This window comes from Aedes aegypti, chromosome 2, assembly GCF_002204515.2.
Source record: "Aedes aegypti strain LVP_AGWG chromosome 2, AaegL5.0 Primary Assembly, whole genome shotgun sequence".
NCBI lineage: Eukaryota > Metazoa > Arthropoda > Insecta > Diptera > Culicidae > Aedes > Aedes aegypti.
In genome coordinates, this window is record NC_035108.1 from 111,512,017 (window position 1) to 111,533,823 (window position 21,807).

A 21,807-nucleotide genomic window follows, 5' to 3' on the forward strand; every position below is an offset into this window, starting at 1 on the left:
TCAATAGGTACCGGTACTGTTGTTCCGCTGCCGTACTATTTTGTGCTGTAATATTGAAAAGCTCAAACCTGCCTAGTTTGTGTAGACTAGAGGCTGTAGTTATTATAGCTCATAACAATCTTTAGCTTGGAAGAACAGCAGAACCAATATGAATTGAAGTCATTGTAGTAAACTTGATTGAATTAGGGGGATTCTAGGAAGAATTAATGAAAAAAAAACAGAAATTAAAGATAGAATTCAGAATTTACAAGAAGGAAATTTCTGTAGTAGGATGAAAAAAAAACGCTCGCAAAAATCCCTTTCGATCCATTCTATTCATTCCATTCGATTTTCATTATTTTAGAAACTGGTATACAACATATTCAGAATTTTATAATCTTGTACTTGTCAGCTTAAACATAATTATTTTATATTAAGATTTACAAAATCATCAAATGATAGACAACAGGGCGTGGAAGGGCTTTTGTTAGAACTTCATATAGCACCATGTCGTCAGCTTAAAATTTGTGATTTTTTATCCCGATTTAAATGGAAGGTATACCACAAACCAAACATAAAAAATGATATCCAGAATCGATTCCGATCCTGTCAAGTTGGGGCAATTTGGTAATACCAGACAAATATATCATTCGATGATAAACAATGAACTTAACTTTTAACGCTAACTCGAATTCATGGAATCGGTTCTTTAGAAATGCCTCCAGAAATTCTCCTTAGTATTCCTTCAGAAATGTCTCCAGAAGTTCCATCCATTCCTCCAGGAATTCCGAAAAAAAATTCTCAGTTTTCTCTTGGAAATCCACCAGAGATTTCTCCAAGAATTCCACTAGAAATTTCTCTAGCAAGTCCAATAGAGATTCCTCCAGGAATTACACCAGAGATCACAACAAAAATTGAAATATTGCTTTCTTTAGCAATTCCACGTGGGCTTCCCCCAGCAATTTCATTTGGATTTTTTTTTCAGAGATTTTTCGGGTTCCATTCTGGCTTAGCAGATGGTATCCTGGATAACATTTCATCCTTTTTGATCATCCGTCCACCCGTCATTCTTTGAACTGAAAATGTCCTCTTTTTCATACGAGGAAATGTTGGCTCCTTTTAACTTTTTGTTGAACATTTTATCATTTCTGCCTTGAATGGACATAGTTGAAAATTTAAGAAGTACCTAAGATAATGTACTTTGTGTATCTCTTTAATTAATGTTTGAATCCTCTGAGCAGAATCTCAATAGAAAAACTTAAAAGTAGATGGAGTACCGTATACCTTTTAATTCCGCTCCTAAATGCTTATCTTTGACAGATACGCGTATTTCGACTACCACTTGCAGTCTTCTTCAGTGTCAGTTACTCGTATCAGTGGATACGAGTATATCGTGTGTCAAGTACGATAATACTCTATGCCCAGGGAAGTCAAGGAAATTTCCATTACGAAAAAATCCTGGACCGACCGGGATTCGAACCCAGACACCTTCAGCATGGCTTTGCTTTGTAGACGCAGACTCGAACCACTCGGCAGGAAGGCCCGTAACTACTATCGACCTTTATATGAGATTTCTACAAAAGGTGGATGTTCGTAGAAAATTATTCTCGAATAATGGTTAGACCTTGGTAGGCGCATTTTACCCTGCTGACCCCTACCAATGCTACTGACGGTAGAGAAGTGTATTTGTTGCGGTTTTGCGATGCCGCGCAGAAAATGGAGTCATCATCGCTCAGCTTGATCCATATTGCCGCACTTAATTCAGTCGAAACCGCAAGCACAAACTGCGTTCGAAAACATAAGGAAATTCCAAATCAAAATTTTATAACAATCAGAAGCAATAGGATGGGCCACAGTTTTAAAATTTCAAAGGCAGCAAAATCAACATCCAAATGATAAACAAACCACATCGACGATGGAACTTTCCAGAACGCCTCCAGTAGTCAGTCAGTGGCATCCGATATGCTCAGGTCTTTTCCATTGCTCGGCTGTAGAGATGGGGAGGTAGATGGGATCGGAAGCCTCACGCCATGTGACAGTGACCTGTTCTGTTCGACTTCGTGTTATGTTTTTTTCTTCCTAACACCCTTACAAACAGGCAGAGAGCTCAAGTCGCAGGAGGTACGAACAAATAGGTTTATTATACATATACACATAATAGAGTTGATCGCAAATAGAAATCACCAGTCGAAAGATCATTGTTCGGAAAAAAAACTGAACGAACTGATTGCGCATACATCGTCGCCTTGAAGGTGTTACAGTGGCTTAAAATCATATTCGTACAGGGCATGGTTTTCACATCCAGCTGGTAAAGAGCTATCAAATAAAACACCGAATTTAAAATACTTTATCAATAATGAAGGTCTTGAGTATCATCTGTTCTTCGACAATCATAAGAGGTTTCCATTACTTTCATCTCTGCATAATTGAATTGATACCTCCAGAAATTTCTACAGAGTTTCGTTCAGGAATTCATCTAGAAATTCTTCAAGAATAGCATTTCTTTTTTTTTCAGAATTTAGGGTATACTTCAGAGCTTTCTACTGGAATTCTTCACAAGATTTTTCCAAAAAAGTTCACAAAAAGGATTTTTTAAATAAATGAATGCATGTTTGGGACCCGGTCCGAGAGGTTTTACTAACGAAAATTCATCGTGAGTCCATGTTGATTGTTAGATAACTCTAATAATGTGACTTTAAATATTGTTATAACTATGAGAATAAGTTCATGGGTAATGGATTTGCAAAAAAAATCCTAATCGGATTCATATCCTGCAGGATTATCTAAAGAAATCTATGAACCCTTGGAGAAATGTATGTAGAATCAATCCGGGAAATAACAGGAATAATAGCTGTAACATTTTTTGTGTGAAACTATCAGTTAACTTTTGAAAAATCCATTTCACTTTACTTAATTAATTATTTAAATAATCTGCAAGGAAGAGAAAGACGGGAAATTTGCAGGTGCATCTGGATAGATTTCATGGTATTATCGTAATGGATTTCTTGGAGCAATATCTGAAAAATCCATACGAAATAGATCGGAACAATGACCGAATAAAAATGCCGAAGGAACTCTTCCGAAAATTCTCGTAAGGTATTCTGAAATAATTCATAAGCGAATTTCGTCAACCTGAGAATAAATATTTGTGGTTTTCCATAAGAACTTCTGAAACCAGCTTTTGTGGTATATTTGTAAGGTATGCTAAACAGAAATCATTAGTGAATTATTGGAGCAATCCTTGTGTAAATTGCTTGATAATACACTAGAAGAATTTTAGGAAGAGTTCCTGAGAAAAATACTGAATGAATGTGGAGAGATTTCTGGAGGAGTCTCAACTACAATCAACATTACCTTCATTTAAAACATTTATCAAAAATCTTGTATATTGAGTTTGCCTATAGTTCCTATAGTTCTATTTTTCCTATAGTTCGACACTGACATTTAGTATTCAATTTATAACTAGTTTATATGTTCTGTTTGCAAATCTTAGATTCTTCTTTCTGGTGTTACGTCCCCATTGGGACAGAGCCTGCTTCTCAGCTTACTATTCTTATGAGCATTTCCACAGTTATTAACTGAGAGCTTACTATGCCAATATCAAATGATAGAATTGGTTCATACCTGGGTAATTGGAGACTTAAACATATTTTCGAAAAAACGGCTCATTTTGGAGAGCTTTGATTGAACCTTCATATAAGTGTGATAAGCGGCTCCGTTTTGTTCAAAACCTATGAGCTAGTATTGATATAAGTTGTCTCTAATCGAAGGAACAAATTTCATCCTCAAAAATCTGTTATAGGCCTCCGCATTTATTTTTTATTGAACTTTCACAAAAAATAAAGGCATATCAAACCTATAAAACGCAAAAGCTCTCAAAACTATGACCCTGGTAAAATATTTTATTGGGATCATGAAGAACATGTTCTCTAAGAACTCCTTCATCCTCTGATACCAAACAAACTAAAATTTTCAACAATAAAGTGTGATTTTTTAAGGTGGAAAGTTTATTACCAGAGTATACGACATTCGGACGCTGTTCCTAGCTTTGGGCGGAAAAACCCTTTGAACTTATTTGCTTTATTACATTATTTAGGACAGTAAGAAAAATATGACAAAAATTGCCCTGGATAGCGAAGTTGTGTCAGAACACTCTACAATAATCAGCAATTCTTCTTCTTCTTCTTTCTGGCATTACGTCCCAACTGGAACAAAGCCTGCTTCTCAGATTAGTGTTCTTATGAGCACTTCCACAGTTATTAACTGAGAGCTTTCTTTGCCGATTGACCATTTTTGCATGTGTATATCGTGTGGCAGGTACGAAGATACTCTATGCCCTGGGAATCGAGAAAATTTCCTTCACGAAAAGATCCTCGATCAGCATGATTCGAACCCACGACCCTCAGCATGGTCATGCTGGATAGCTGCGCGTTTACCGCTACGGCTATCTGGGCCCCAGCAATTACATTCACTATTAAAAACAATGAAAATAACGCCTGTGGATGCTATATTCACGTTCAAACAATTTTCGCATTTTTTATGGGCCATACTGTAGTTTAAACAAATAGGTTATCGTCAAAAATAAACATACGAATAAAAATTAAAAAAACTCAGCATTGAAGAATCTCTGTTGCTTTTCTTTGTAGAATCTGAAGGTGGCTCGTAACTGCACTTTTTAGTTGTCAAACGGTAACTAAAATTGTAGGCTTCGTGGCCGTGCGGTTAGCGGCGTCACTCGTTAAGACGTATTGTGCCATGAAATGTGGGTTCGATTCCCGCTCCAGTCGGTGGAAACTTTTCGTCAAACGAAAAATTCATCATTGGGCTACTGGATGTTTCGTGTTGTCCGTTGCCTAATGTTTGTGATAGTTCAGTCTGTGCAGCCTTTGGCTGAAGACGGTGTAAATTGTCTTTCAAAATTGTCTTTCATTTCGTCATATTCGGAACATAAAGCATGAAGTGCATGATTGGAATCTTTTCTTACTTATGACTTAAAAATTTCAACCAAAACTTTTTTAAAGGATTTCTCCAGAAAATACTTCAGATTCCTGCAAAGATTATTCCTGAAATTTCTCAACAAAGTTCCCAGATTTCCAGGAATTCATTTCATTATACTTCCATGGAATTTTACAATATCTAGCTACAAAGAAATTACTCCAGAGGTTTATTGATTTTTTAAAGGCAATAAATATCAAGAAGGTCTTTGATCTATTACTCCAATACTGGAGTTCCGTCTATTTTTTTTTTCAGGAAATACTTCAAGATCTTTATTCAGAATTGCTTCATAAAATAAACTAGTAATTTCTTCTACGATATGTCCAGAAATTATTCCAACTGTACTTTCAAGAATTTGCACGTTCTTATTGGTTCCCTGTGTAAGTACAGCTGTTCTTGCAATAACGGAGTAGCATCTGCGGGCGATCAATCATGCTCATGCTCATGCGCATTTATGAATTGTACCTAAGAAAAGTTCTTATTTGGAAGGTATATTTGAAGGAAATCCTACAGTAATCTCTGACACTAGCCGAAGAAAACGTGTACAATGATCTCTGATGAAACTTCGAACCCTTTGAAACAGGGGTTCACAACCGGTGATCCGCAGACCCCTAGGGGCCGTTCCGACTTCCCAAAGGGTCCGCGAAGCCATTTGTGAATAACTCTCGCGAAACATTACTAAAGGACCTATGTACAAATGAGAGGCTCTCTTTGTTTACTTTCTCTTTGATCAATAACTGAGTCACATTAACCTCTTCTGTTGCGATTGTTGTATGAAACGCTAGTCGAAGAAATTGCCTTTCGATCTGTAGTGAAAAACTTCCCAAAAGCTTTAGTATTCCACTGTTATAATCGAAAGAGAGCGAGAGAGGAGAGAATCTCTCATATGTACATAGGTCCTTTAGTAATGTTTCGCGAGAACTGTCTTTTTTGAATATGGTACCGACTGTTTATTTCGTTCTTAAACGCTAACAGTTGGCGCCAGCGGCAAAAAGTACAGGCAACAACCTTGCGAACATTCAGTTTCTTTCACTGGCCGCCGAGTGACGACAGTGTTGTTTGTATTCCACTCACTGATCGCGCTACGTTGGATTCTCAAATGTCTTAAACTTTCAACACAAGCGAATGGAAGAACGCTAGTCGGAGAACTGTCAAACGTATGGGAAATAATCAAAAACGTAAATTACTTGCAATTAGGAAACTGGATCAAAAAAGTAGTGATTAGAAATCAAGTGTAATGAGTGTATACATAACTTTTTGTATGTAGTTCATCTTCCGTGTTGATTTCTTCGCTTCAGGATTTCAGGATTTATGCTACCACTGAAAAAGAGCCATCTATCCTTTTCAGTTTTGAATATCGCCCTATTGATGATTAAATGTAAGGAATCTTTTACTTCGTTTGATTTACAAAAATAAGCTAAATTAACATAGTTCATATTTTTGAAAATAGTTTCAAAATACAATTTATTGTTTTTGTTTTCAATACGCGAATAATGATAAAAAATGCCATGCCATTCTATCAATGAGAGATTGTAACCCTTATTATATTGGAATCAGAATTGGAATTGAAAAATGAAACTAGATCCTAGAGGTATTAACCGAAAACACTTGATAATTTCAAGCTAAATCCTTTGCAAATTTTGCCAAATATCTTGGAAGTTGTGCAAAACTTTTGCGGAATGAAAAAATCTTAAATTTTTCACTGTTTACATTATTGGCGGTAATCTCTTGAATCTACCAACAAGATTTTTCACATGGTTTTTAACTGATATCTGTACTGCCCATAACTGCATAACAGTCACATTCGACATTTTTGACAAATTGGAGTTAATACCGGGGAGAGTCATCAAATGATAAATACTTTCGATCAACTTACTAAAATCTGTGAGTTTGTTCTAGAAAATTCGAAAAAAATACCAAGTTGTTTTGTCACATTGGCAAATGTAACCGCATAACAGTCACATTGAGATTATACATGAGCCTCATAATGTAGTAGCAACGAAATTTCTATCAGAATTATTTTTTGACTATTCACCCAATATGTGGTATGAGTTGTACAAAATTTCAGCCTCAAATAAGCTCTTTTGAATTTTTAATGATTTTTTGAAATTTTAGTTTCCTCCCATACTGCAATAAAATGCAAACTTGGTATCCCATTTACTCAATGCCTACTTTTGTCGAATGTTACAAATAGAGTTACATATTTCTCAGGAGCACATAAATGTACTGACGAGCCTCCAACCAAATCGTCTCTCGGCTCATCGGAATCCTAGTGTGCTGCGCTAGACGGAGGCTCACGAAAATTCTAAAAGCGCGCGCTAGGTGATGTGCTCTCGGGGAGACTCGTCTCATGCGCTGCTCGGCGCTACGGCTCGCCATCGGTATCCAAGTTGTGAAACAACTGCTTAGTAACGAAAAGCCTCTACAAGTATTTCCGCTTTATTATGCAGGTGTCTAGGTGACCTACATGATATGGTCGAAGACTCGTGATCCTAGAGTTACAATTTCGATCCTCATTGAAAACTTTTGTAATCATTTCAATTATTGCGCTAAATTTTAAACAGCACATGTGACGGAGCGCATGAGCCCGCAGTGAGACACTTCTCAAGAAAAATGAGGCGCACCAAAGACCTACAATGTACAGCGCTCCCGTGTGCTTGCAAGCAATGAGGCTCCTGCACCTAAGGCTACAGCACGTGCACAGTAACTCTAGTTACAAATATGCAGTTATGGGCAGTGTAGTAATGACACTTGAAAAATCTCAAAGATTCTTGATGGATATCTAAGTAGATTCCTGGCAAAATTTTTAACATTTTTTTCCTACGGCTCAAACGTTTCTCAAAATATTTAAAAGCGCTCCTAGAACTTGGTGGGCACCTTACAGATCTTTAAATAAATTCTTGGAGAGAACTTCACTTGAAAAAATCTTTGACATCTTGTGAAAGATGATAGTGATGATTCTCAATTATTGGATGTTGGTTACTTTTTGAGAACTTCCAAATCAGACTTTTGGAAAGATGTTTGGTGGACTACTTTCTATATTTTCAATGGACGTAGTGAACTCTATAGAATCACAGCAGAACTCTTGCATTGTAGTTCTTGGTGATCTTCAGGCAGCAGAAACTGAAGAGTAGATATACGAAACTCCATTTGAAAGAATGTAAGCTCTAGACAAAGGCGACTTCTGACCTATCTGTTCTACGATACTGAACATTGATATTTTCACAAATTTACAATCAATGGCAAAAACTAAATGATTGAAATCAACTATTCCCTACTCATTAGATGCGCATTTTTAGTGAAAATTTATGAATTTCCATACGTAAAACAGGTGAATTTGAGTTTACGCAAACCATCACTGGCTTCAAATATATTCTTCAAGAATTGTTCAGACAATATCTGGAGGTGTGATATCCTTAATGATCTTGATGAATCGAAACAGTACCTCAAAATTTCAAAGGACAAAAATAAAGAACCAGACAGCCGTTCCACTGAAAACTTGATCGATTGGTCTCTTGGTTACTAATTGATCAAGTTGTTAGCATGAACGGCATTCTCCACTATTCAGAGCGGTAATACCGGCTGCTACCGATTTATTCAGCCACTTTATTTTGATTAAGTGATTCAAACCATAACAATAACTTGTAACTTAGAAAAAACTCACCATATGTTTGAATTTTGATAGGTGACATTCCTCAGCCTAAAGGTAAGGTCCATAAAGGAAAGCCATGCCGAAGGTATCTGGGTTCAACTCCCGGTCAGTCCAGGATCTTTTGGCAATGGCAATTTCCTTGACTTCTTAGGTATAGAGTATCCTACACATGTTTGCATGTTTGACGTAACCATCAGCTCTTTCATTGCTTGGAAATGCGTTTTTGTGCTTCCGACTGCATTCTTGCACAATTTCAATCAGATAAGCTCTGCATTTGCTAAAGATTGACTGAGTTAGATTTTTTTGTTCCACGCCGTACTTTTTTCAACTAAAACGCATTCATAATATTATCTGACCAACCTGCCAGATTAATGAACGATTATATGCATGAATTGACGTAAGCACTTGGCCACTGTCATATCAATCTGGTTTACACGCTAAACTATTCGAACAAGCACTAGATAAAACGTGTGTTTGTTCAGATGAGTTGGTGTACTCATGTCGATCTGTTTGCCTCTTATAATTCAACTATTTTTGAAGGAATAAATGCCGTTCACATGTTCAACTGGTGTATTATTAGATAATGAATGCATAGCATAGCATAGCATAGCATAGCATAGACTGACTGTACATGTCAATGGTTGCTACTCCGTGATTGATCGGAACTGGTAAGAATTGCACTGGGATCCAAATGAATAAGGGATGGGAGTTTCCGCTTACTCTCGAAGTGCAATTTTAGCAGATCTAATATTATTGATCAATAACGGCGCCGGCCAAGTCCTTACAGTCAGTTGGGATGGGGAAGGAATGTTAGGGTGTAATGATTGTTGCTTCTAGAGACCGAGAATACCTCTGCATCTCCACAATCACCACGGGAAGGGTGTTTATTAGTGGGGGAGGAAAAGATCTGGGAGTCACCTTTGGTCGGTGATGCGATCCATGGACAAGGGGGAAATATACGACTTACATTTAAAACTAGTTTTGTATTTTTGTCTCGAGAAGTTTTTAGTAGTAGATTCAAAAAAAAACGTCAACATCTATAATATCGAACAATTCAAAAGAAGTTTTTATTAATTGCGAAAACTGAGAATTACATTATATATTTTAAATCATATGAAACAGCAATAATGCCGACACTTGTAGTGACGAACCATACATAGTTTGTTTGAAAATTACATATGAGTATTACTGTGCATTTTTGTCTCGAGATGGTAGAATTTTTAAAAAATACGTCAACATTCACAATGTCGAACATTTCAAAAGATATTTTTAATAATGTAAAAAAGAGAAAAATATATGTATATTGAAATTGTGTAAAACAAGCATAATGCCGACACTTATAGTGACGAACCAAACAAAGTTTGTTTTAATATTACACAAAAGTTACACTTTCAAGAAAAAATGTGTTATCATAAGCATGAAACGAACTCACCAGTTGGTAATCCATCCTCGACTGAACACAAATATCTCTTCGCAACACAGTGCGAACAGAAAAACTTCTTGGCGTCCCGAAAACAAACCGTTTTCACGAAGCACTATCCAGCAAGACGCGCGAAAACAGGGAAAAAAGAAGTTCTCCATCGACGAAAACACGCGCGAAACCGAGAACAAAACCTATCCGTCGACGCAACAACGATCCATCCTGCTTGGGCTTCACGGAGCACTCCACTTATTATTAGATAATGAATGCATAGCAATGAAAAAATGCAATTTGATCATATTGGCGCTTACGTCGACTATGTAAACATGGGCGGTATCATAGTGCTGGTCGCATAAAATAAAAATGGCAATACTGTCATAGAAAGGTCTCAGTTAATAACTGTGAAAGTGCTCTTTGGGCAATAGGCTGAGAAGTAGGCTCTGCCCGGTGAGGACGTAATGCTAACTAGAAGAAGATGTACAAATCTCACGTAACAATTGAAAAGGACATTTTGAACAGAATGATGGTCCATATCGAAGTAAATTCAATTTTTGCCAATAAACAGTTCGAGTTCCACCGTGGACATTTGACCACTCATCAACTTTTACGTGTAACAAATTTTATCCGTTTAAACCAATCTGAAGGCTATTCTACTGGTCTTGCTCTTCTAGTCATAGAAAAGGCATTCGACAGTGTTTGGCATGAAAGTTTGATTGTAAAATTATAAAACTTTAATTTTCCAACATACATTGTTAGAATAATTCAAAGTTATCTGTCAAATCGTACACTACAGGTTAATTATCAGAACTCCAGGTTTGAAAGACTTCCTGTAAGAGCTGGTGTTCCTCAAGGCAGCATTTTGGGACCAATATTATACAATATTTTCACATCTGACTTACCTGAGTTACCTCAGGGATGTCAAAAATCTTTGTTTGTGGATGATACAGGGCTCTCTGCCAAAGGACGGAGCCTGTGTGTCATCTGTAATAGATTGCAAAAAAGTGTTTGGATATTTTTCTTTATACTTGCAAAAATAAAGATCTCCTCATGCTTATAACTTATAATATTTCCACATAAACCAAGAGCTTTTTATTTGAAACACATATGTCACGATGAGAGAGGTACCAATAAATTGGTCAGATGAAGTTAAGTATCTAGGGCTCATACTAGATAAGAATTTAACTTTTAAAAATCACATTGAGGGTAATCAAGCCAAATGGAACAAATATGTAAAATTTCTCTGTCCCTGAAAATCAAAACTTTGTCAACAAGCTTTTGATATTCAAACAAATTTTTAGGCCAGCCATGTTGTGTGCTGTACTAATATCGACTAGCTGTTTGTTTTAGTACTAGAAAGAAAGCTCTGCAGAGGATTTAAAATAAAATTTTGATAATTCTGAAGCTTTTCAAAGGCACTGAAATGGAGAAATAGTTGACAAACGTTTCTGATCTTCTTATTTTAAACCATCTGCTAGTGCACAAAGCCAAAACAAAAATACTTTCTTCGTGATATTTGTACCTGCTTCTCAGCTTAAGGTTCAATGAGCACTTCCACAGTTATTAACTGAGAGCTATCTTTGCCAAAGTTGCCATTTTCGCATCCGTAAATCGTGTGGCAGGTACACACTAAGCTCTTACGGTGAATTTCAGTTCGGTGAAATAAACCACCGTAACTTCGTCGGAATTTAACGGATTCCGGTGATTTTTTACCGAATACTGTAAAATTTACCGTACTCCGTTATAGTAGTTTACCTAGACCTTTCCGTTTTTCTACATATGAATGATAATTATGTAAATCACATGTGCTTCATTACGTGATCGTAAAGCGTTTCGTAATAAACCATTACGCAACTCAAATGCGTTGCGTAATGAGTCATTACCAAACGCTTTTCAGTTAGGTAATAGACTCATACGACAATACGGGAAAGAAGGCCATTGCATAACGGGTTGGCGTAATGTAAAACAGCCTATTACGATGAGAAATTGCAAAATAGTAGTTTACGGAACAAGTTGCAGATTGATGATTTTTACAGCACGAGTCGTAAATTTATCCTACGAGGAACAACATTTTTTTTGCAATTTCGTAGGAAACCACTTGAGGGTATCGGAAATTATATTGGAATGCATACACCATTATTTTACAATTTCTAAGAAATTGATGTGCTATGATTCATTACGCAACTCAAAACAGTTGCGTAATGAGAAAGCGTTGCATAATGAATCATTACAACACTGGTTTCAGTTAGGTAATGATTATTCCCGCACTGTATACTTCAGTGCAGGAAAGTAGGCCGTTTCATGACAGATTGGCGTGATGAAAAATAGCCTATTACGATGAGAAATTGCAAAAATGTATTTTACTGAACTGTTCAGCTGTTGAGATTTCACACGAATCCGTAAAATAATTTAAGTGTGTACGATGATATGTCTATGCCCAAGAAAGTCAAGGAAATTTCCATAACGAAAAGATCCTGGACCTACCGGGATTCGAACCTAGACACCTTCAACATAGCTTTTCTTTTTAGCCGCGGACTTTAACCACTTGGCTAAGGAAGGCCCCAGAGATGAATGTAATGTTTGGAATTAAACTCATAAAGGAAACAAATAATAGATAATAAACAAATAACAATACATGACACCTATGACCTTTATTATTGAAGAAGTATTTGCATTTCGATATATCATATTTTGACAGCGTTTTTACTAACTTCGTGTGCAAATACTGCCCTGTACGAATATGAATTTGAGCCACTGTACATCGGATGAGCTCGGAAACAAAACTTGGCACATGAATATAGAAAAAAGTAATACGATCGCGATATTTCAGGCAGATTGATAGACATTGAAGGGGGGGGGAGAACCGAAACCGAGAATCACACAGAAGGCCTAATATGTAATCACACGTATGCTCTCCCTAAAAAGAAGAGCGAATGGGTCCTACCTCGGGGACCACCGTTTGCACTTGGTAAATTTCCGTTCCTTGGTTCACCGCGGTTTCAGCACCGTTTTCGGCCACAATGTAGTAAACTGTCTGGTAGGGCTGGTATTTGGCAACGTCCGAATCCAGAACGATTTGCATCGATGACATGGTCACATTCACTGCCTGCCGGATTCCGATTTTTTTTTTATCTCGGTCAAAACCTTCGAGAACTACAACACTCTTCTAGAAGGGGAAAACACTCTCGCTCCGACACTCGCGCGGGCCTTCCGAAGGCTCTTGTTACTTCGAATTGGGAAAATTTCCACACTTTTCCTCCCGATCACCACGTTAACAAAATATGAAAATCCATGGACCACTTTGGCGGAACTACGTTTCAAAACTGAAATACGACGGTATCATTTACCTCTTCCTTTAGCTCTCTCGCTGACTCGACTGTCGATAATAATGACACACAAAAGGCAGCGGCCACTGCGATTGGTTTTCTTCTTTTTAGCAACGTGCATTCGCTGCAGCTGATTATTATTTTTGCTTCTATTCCTCCCCCTGCTGGCTGTTTGCACTTACGCACACACTGTCAAACTGTGGCAAGGGTGCACTTTGCTCTTGCACACTGGTATTGGTGGGTGATTGTCGCCACCTCTCTTTTACCCACAAGCAGATGATGCGGTTTGCTCACACAATCCGTCTCTTTTCCCCTTCAAACACTCTTTTCAAACGAAAAGAACATCACCTTCGTAAAAAAAAGTCGCCTGCTCTCTCTGGGGAAGCTATTTTGCGAAAATTTTCTTCTCCTCATAAAACGCCTTCAATTTAACACTTTACGCCAATCAGCTGCACTTACACTTGTACTTTTCACGTGTTTTTATTCCATTTCCGGCTGAATTTTCACATTTTTTCTTCTAAACTTCGCGCACGACACGATCAAACACAAGCGAATGAGAAACGGCGAAAAACCACGAGTTTGGCCGATGACATACCGAAAGAGAAGAGAAGTGAAGTGAAGTGTTGGCGAAAAGAGAAGAGAAGAGGTAAAAATGGTATGGCATATTGGGAGAGGTTTCGAAAGAGTTTCAATGCGCTCCGTGTTTTCATTGATTTTGTGCTTCGGCAGCAGCATGCTGCCTGCGACCAGAGAGAGAGCGCGCACGGCTGCTTTATTCGGTTTCTTCTCCTTTCCCATGTCCCATTCGCATCAACAGAGGCCTGTAAAGGCGACTCTGTAGAATGTAGCAAGTTTGTTAAAATCATTTCTCATCAAGTAGGAAGACTGCTTCTCGATGGCGTGCGAAGAAAACCATTTAAATCACTAAGCATGTTTATTTTTCGTCATCATCCGCACTCAAGTCCGCTAGAAATTACAATGTAGGGCCGATACAACTTGGATGAAACAAGCAGAAATAGCAATCATAGGCTCTCATTCATAGTATATACCATGACCCCACAGTTATGGATCAAATAGTGTGGAGTCCAACCTATAAAATTCAATAAAACTACATGGTAAACGTAATTTAAAAGCACGAATTGAATCGTTTCAAATTGGATCTTCATATAGTAAACTGTTTTGAATGTAATTTTTACATAGAAAATTGTATCGGTTTCTGAAAACCATATTATGGATCAATTTTCATATTATGGATCAAATTATGACATATTACGGATCAGTGCGCAAAATCAAGAGATTTTCAACTCAATTCATCTGTTTTGCTTGATTTGGCGAAAGTTAACAATGTGTCACATATTACTGCAAAAAAAAAATAGCAGTATTAGTGCTGGAAACAAGGGTAAAATGCCCTTTTTTGTGATACTGCATTGTAGTAACTGAGACATGAACTGTTTTCGCTCCATACCAAGTTTTCCACCCATTTTTGTCTGCTAAAAAAAATTTGACAAACCTTGATGTTTTATTAGTTTTATCCTTATTGCTTTTGTCTAAAAATGTCGAATCCAATGCTTAAAATGGCAGAAATCTACATTCTTTGGATGTGATCCATAACCGTGGTAAACAATCATTTCCTGGTCCATATTATGGATCACTAGTTAGAAGTGCTAATATTTGGTATTTAGAATCAACAATCAAGAAAAATGTTTTCCAATGATGAATTCATACTGAATCGAAACGAACAAGCATGTTTTATGCTATAACATTTGAATTTTACCACCTGTGGGAGCTTTTGAATGCTGACGGCACTTCTTACAGAAAACGACCATATAATGATAGCTGTGTGGTACCAACTAAACAGTTGTCAAATACACCGTTATTTAGCGGTTGAATGTTGTGCTTAACATTAAAAATGGTAGAAGACAAATAGTATAACATGGGAAAAATATGTTTTACGTCAACGTTTATGTTTTAGGCAAGTTATTCGATGTTGAACGCCGCCAAAGTGATCCGTCACTGTGGGTGATTCGTAACTGTGTGGGCATGGTACAACATAAAAATTGGAAAAAAATATAACAGAATAAATAAGTTGTTGTTAATCTGATTGAATACACGATTGACTACATTAATTAAATAACCAATGAATAGATTTTCGTGACATATTTTTTAAATATGAATTACTATCACATATTATCAAAATAACTACTAAAAAGTTAAATTAATTAATTCAAGAGAACAAAAATAAATCAAAACATATATGGTACTGGTTGTGTATAATGATGATAGCTATCAAGCCGACTGGTATATATATAAGAAACATAAATTGACTCTAATCTGTTTGCATTTCTTTCGAACAAAACTTGATATAAACAATACTCTTGAAACTTTAACGAATTCCATTGTTGAAGCCAGGAGCATTGCAGTTCCAAAATGTGAAGTAAAATTTGAATACGTGATTATATACTATGATGATAAACCGTCTTAAAAAAACGTGAGGAGAAGGCAATTTCAAAGCACTCGCGATACTGCTCTGAAAATTATATGGCCGGATTTGCAGGAAGAAATCAAGAAACGTTTTTCTCAATTAAGAAACAAACATTTTTGAAAATAAAATTTCTCAATTGTACCCTGGCTCTAAGCCCTTTTGGAAATTATCTAAAATTTTGAAAAAAAAACCTCAGAAGCCAATACCGGCATTGGAAGAAGAAAACAAATTACTACTAACTAATTGCGAAAAAGCTCAAAAACTTGATATGCAGTTTGTAAGCGCGCACAATTTTAATTAAGGACTTACTAGTCCAATAGAAAATCAAGTTCTTCAAAATAGACTTCGAAAATATTCTCAATCAAAGAACGTTTTGGAAAATTCCTGGGATACTGATATGGAAGAAATGATTACTATTATTTAAAAATTCAAAAATATGAAAGCTCCTGGCGATGATGGTATTTTCTACATCCTCATCAAGAAACTTCCAGAAAGTAGCTTATAATTTTTAGTTGATATATTTAACAAATGTTTTCAATTAGCATATTTTCCTGACAAATGGAAAAATGCTAAGGTTGTTCCAATTTTGAAACCAGACAAAAATCCTGCAGAAGCTTCTAGCTATCGCCCAATCAGTTTGCTTTCCTCCATCAGTAAACTTTTTGAAAAGGTTATTTTGAACAGAATGATGGCCCACATCAACGAAAATTCAATTTTTGCCAATGAACAGTTTGGATTCCGCCATGGACATTAGACCACTCATCAACTTTTACGTGTAACAAAATTGATTCATTCCAACAAATCTGAAGGCTATTCTACTGGTCTTACTTATCTAGATATAGAAAAAGCATTCGACAGTGTTTGGTACTGAAGGCTTGATCGTAAAATTAAAAAAAAAATAATTTTCCAACATACATTGTTAGAATAATTCAAAGTTATCTGTCAAACCGTACACTTAAGGTTAATTATCAGAACTCCAGGTCTGAAAGACTTCCTGTAAGAGCTGGTGTTCCTCAAGGCAGCATTTTGGGACCAAAATTATACAATATTTTCACATCTGACTTACCTGAGTTACCTCAGGGATGTCAAAAATCTTTGTTTACGGATGACACAGGCCTCTCCGCCAAAAGACGAAGCCTGCGTGTCATCTGTAGTCGATTGCAAAAAAGTTTGGATATTTTTTCTTCATACTTGCAAAAATGGAAAATTTCTCCTAATGCTTCCAAAACTCAACTAATAATATTCCCAAATAAACCAAAAGCTCTTTATTTGAAACCTTCAAGTAGACATGTTGTCACGATGAGAGGGGTTCCAATAAATTGGTCAGATGAAGGTAAGTATCTAGGGCTCATGCTAGATAAGAATTTAACTTTCAAAAATCACATTGAGGGCATTCAAGTCATATGTAACAAATATGTAAAATGTCTCTATCCATTATTAATAGAAAATCAAAACTTTGTCTTAAGAACAAACTTTTGATATGCAAACAAATTTTCAGGCCAACCATGTTGTATGCTGTACCAATATGGACTAGCTGTTGTAATTGTAACCAGGAAAAAAGCTCTGCAGAGAATTCAAAATAATATTTTGAAAATGATTCTGAAGCTTCCTCCCTTGTACATATAGTACTAATGAGTTACATAAAATATCCAGTGTTGAAATATTGGAACAAATTTCAAATAAAATAATTAATAATTTCAGGCAAAAAAGTTACAATCTTCTATTGCCACGATTAATGCATTATATATTAAGGTTAAGGTAAGTTAAGTAAATTTAAAACGTGTTTTTTTTTCTTCTATAAGCAGGTGAAATCAACTCACCTGTAAAAATCTGAACTGCTACGGCAAATGAAATGTAATATGTTGTTAATAAAATGTTATTAAAATCTTAAATTTGTTTTACCAAGTAGGGATGATAGTGTTGTCTAATAACACAGAACACACAAAAGAAATGAATGTAATGTTTGAAATGATACTTATAAAGAAATTAAAAAAATGATATCTATCAAGCCTACCGAATATTTTTTCAAAAAAAGGTTATAATTTTAGAGAATTTTGAAATTGAATGCCTTTTTCCTTTGAAATTGAATCCCTTTTTCACTTAACACTTCAGTCGTCGCGATGTTGTATTTTGTACAACACTTTTGAAAAAAAAAAAAACTCGCTTTTCGTCCTCAACAGCAGTGTGGTGGTTTTGACGGTGGTGAACCGCGCGACGACTGGAAGTTTAAACAATACACTAGTTATAGATATAGTATCATGTTTGTATCTATGGAATGAAATAGTATGTTAATTGCATACCTTTTCTACGAGTACTGTAAATGTTTTATGGGAATCTTTTCTAAGCTTGAATCATCGATATTATAAACAAGATCACGAATGGTTCCAATTGCAGTTAATTTTTAAGTAAATATTGATTTTCCGAACGGGTAATAATCGATCAAATTTGAGAGCAATTTACCGCTTTATTAAATGGTTTTAATGATTGATAACAAATCGACTCTCTTATTTATAACTCGAGAAACATTGTGCACAACCAGAAAACCATGGTTTTCTTTTTTTTCTACGGAATGGCCGAGTGATAATTTTGAGTTGGGGAATTTTATTGTATAAGATCAGTTCAGTGGTACAAAGCACACATTTTTTTTCCAATGTAAAAAAGAACTTTTTTTGTGTTTGTTAATTTAGTTTACTTACAACTGTTTTCATCAGTTCGAAATTCACGCGCAATATTAGTGCTGCCAATAATAGTTCAAATTATCTTCAAGCGTTTTCGCGCGTCGAAGCACCACACGAACTGCTTTCACGCTTGACCACACTTTCCATCCCTCTTCGCATCGCTTCAGTATGCCAGGTAAGCGCGATTTTCATACAACATGCATGGAGAGACCTTCAACGCGTACGCTCCTCTTTCACATCCTCGCTTTCTGTCTGAACTAAGTAATATAGTTTGAGATTTTATCAAACATGCCTTGTCGATTTTTTATATACCGTATTGACAAGTGATCCACAAGGAGCAAGTTTGTTTTACGTAAGCCATAGTGTTGCACAAAATATCTAGATATTTCACAAAATTTTATTGAACTGGTGCTTGATATTGAATCGTAATCAAGAACTCTAGAAAAATTTCCTGTATCTTGAGGCGTTTTACAAACAGTTACTTATTCGATCGAATTGCCCGGAACCCATAATGGCGTTGTTTTGTTTCACATTGGGCTGGATAGATTATTTGGGAGGTGAGGTTGGGACGGAGAATATTGCTTTTACCTTGAATTCCAATTTTCGATGGAAAATCCATCTGAATATTTTTTTTTTTTTCAAATTTAGATGTCAGTATTATCATTCTGTATTTCTGTTTATTTGCTGTCAAAGCATCTAACAGCAAACACTCTGCTCTTCAAATCAGCAAAATGGAGTCACATAAAGCCAAGAGTACTCTTAAAATTACACAAGAGTGAATGTTCAAATTGATGAAAGTTTAAATCAAAGCCTGAGCTTACATGATCAACTGATCATATTCTTCGACATCTTTTTATCTCGATTTATGAGGAAAATGTATACAGGAAACAAGACAAATAGAAATAAGGAATAGATGATTGACGAATTATAATTATTCATGATTGTAATAAAATTGTTGAAAAATCTAGATATTTAAAAGAGAGATTAGTGCTGAACAAGCAAAATATTATTCACCCCTGTTCTTGTTTATATTCAAATGCCATTTCGATCGAAAACAGTTTTTCATTTTCGCCAAGAATACCAAGCAGGGATTCTTCCACCACATTTAATGATAAAAGATGATCTGAAGTAGTTATCAACTGGAGAAAGCAATAAAATAATATGGAAAACAAGAATACTGATTACTGTGATGCATCAAAACCCGGAAACCTAAGATGATACACATATTCAAATGGTTGCATACGATTGGTTAATCGTTATTTTATTATGTATTACTTTGAGATGATAGCTTTTAGGTTAGAACTTGATAATTTTCACCAAATTTACAATGAATTGAATGAAAATTGAGTTAATTCTGCATCATGTCGTGTTCATAAATCCGGACACATGAATCAAAATCCGGACATCGGTGCATCAAATTCCGGACATTCAAAAAATCGCAGTAGTTCTTAAAAAAAAAATAAAAATCATTAAACATACCTTGATATCACGATACAAAGATTCATGTATTTGTAAAATTAATGTTGTTCCTCTGTTGGATTATACAGAAACATCATAAAACGTAGGTTTTGAAGTCTTCAAAAAATACTTGTGATATGTGCATCGTTCCCCCAATAATTACACATAATTTACGAACATTTTCAGTTAATACTATTAAAAATCACAACGGTTCAACATTCAACGAGTTTTCCAGGTTTTCGAACAATTATGATGTTGTATTTCTTTTTGAACTTTGAAAAATTGTATGCTAACACACTGTGTCAGGATTCGAAACCACACATATAAGTATCCGGACAGTCTTCTTCTGGCAAAGAATTAAATGCTTTATAAATTTCTTCGAAACTATTGACTTTACCGAGAACAAAATACAAACAAATCACTACAGAACATGAATCACATATGATAAGCACGTAACAAACGCGTGATGAATCGCCGAAACGCGATGGCGCATTGAGTAGAATTTCTTTGGTTATCGTTAATTTTGAAAGCAAACGCGTCCTAGCGGAACCGACTTTTGTTTTTGTCTTTAATTATGTTTTACAAGACAATGGTCAACAATAGTTAACATTAATAGTAGGAATAATATTCTCACACTAGGAAGGATATTTAACATTGAAATGATTGAATTTCACCAGAGTGTCCGGATATTGGTCCTGTCCGGATTTTGATTTATCACGGTAACAGTTTATCAATAAATCAGTTGTAATTATGATAAGTTACTAAACTTAATTCATTTAATTATAAAATTCCCTATTTGTGAATTTACTAGCAAACGTTCTGATCCGTGCTCCATTTACGCCAAAAACGAGCGCAGTCATATCATATTTCTCTAGCGTTCACTAGCGTTCTTGCGCGTCGAAGCAGCAAATGATTTCCACAGATCTCTTTGAACCTCTTTGCTTCGCCTTCAGTATACCAGGTAAGCGCGTTTTCCATATAGTTTGCATTGAGAGAGCTTTGACTCTTTTCTCTTCTCTCCTTTTATCCCTTCTCTACTCCTGCAATATGTCATCGCCCTTTGTTGCGTGTATCGACCGCGTCTTGTAGGAAAGCTTTAGCTCAGCTGACGACAACCCCGGCGTCGTGGAAAATTTGTGGAGCTTTTACGAGAAAGCGCGTGAGCACACACGCACACATGCATACTCGAGCAAGAAAGCTTCAGTTTGGTAGACCTGTGCGCCGATGCATATTTAATCCGCGGTGGCGGCGTGGCTGAGTTTACAATAGTCCATTTTACGAAACGACACACTGATGATATTGCTGTTACTTTTACACGTTACGACACCGCCTTCTGTCAAAATTTCATTCATAAAATAAGCGATCAGCTGTTCAAAAACGTCTCGTAAAATGGACTATAAAGCCTGATTTGCTACTGAAAAGGAATCGCTAAAGAAATTTCTCGCCGATTCCTTGCAGAAATTTTCTACAGCGACTCCCATTTAAACTGACAGTTCTTTTTAACTGCGTACTGCGATCAGAAAAAAGCGCATTCTTGATCGATTCCTTGCAGAAATTTCCCATGCATCAAGATAGGCTGCAAGTACAAGTAATTTCTTGGCCTATCTTGATGCATGGGAAATTCCTGCATGTAAGGAATTGATCAAGTAAGCGCTTTTTTCGCAGTAAAAAAATAGAGAATGTCAGTTCAAACGGGAGTCGCTGTAGAAAATTTCTGCAAGAAATCGGCGAGAAATTTCTTTAGCGATTCCTGCCCGCATAAACGAAAACCGTACCAAAACCACACGAACTACGGTATATTTTCCACTTATAAGCTAAGT

At 36.2% G+C, this 21,807-nt stretch overlaps 1 protein-coding gene across 3 annotated transcripts in view; it reads right to left on the reverse strand.

Annotated features, from left to right (window-relative positions):
- Positions 1-13,951, reverse strand: part of LOC5576163 (UDP-N-acetylglucosamine--peptide N-acetylglucosaminyltransferase 110 kDa subunit) — a 129,018-nt gene extending 115,067 nt beyond the window's left edge. Inside the window, exons 1-2 of one of the 3 annotated variants that reach the window (XM_021841961.1) lie at positions 13,391-13,951; positions 12,988-13,149 (exon numbers count right to left, since the gene is read on the reverse strand). In XM_021841961.1, coding sequence (XP_021697653.1) covers positions 12,988-13,134 — 147 coding nt within the window. In that variant the 5' untranslated portion in view covers positions 13,135-13,149; positions 13,391-13,951. Of the gene's footprint in view, positions 1-12,987 lie in introns of all 3 variants that reach the window. The other 2 variants (XM_021841963.1, XM_021841960.1) reach the window with 2 other exon arrangements.
- Positions 13,952-21,807: the final 7,856 nt, after the last annotated feature.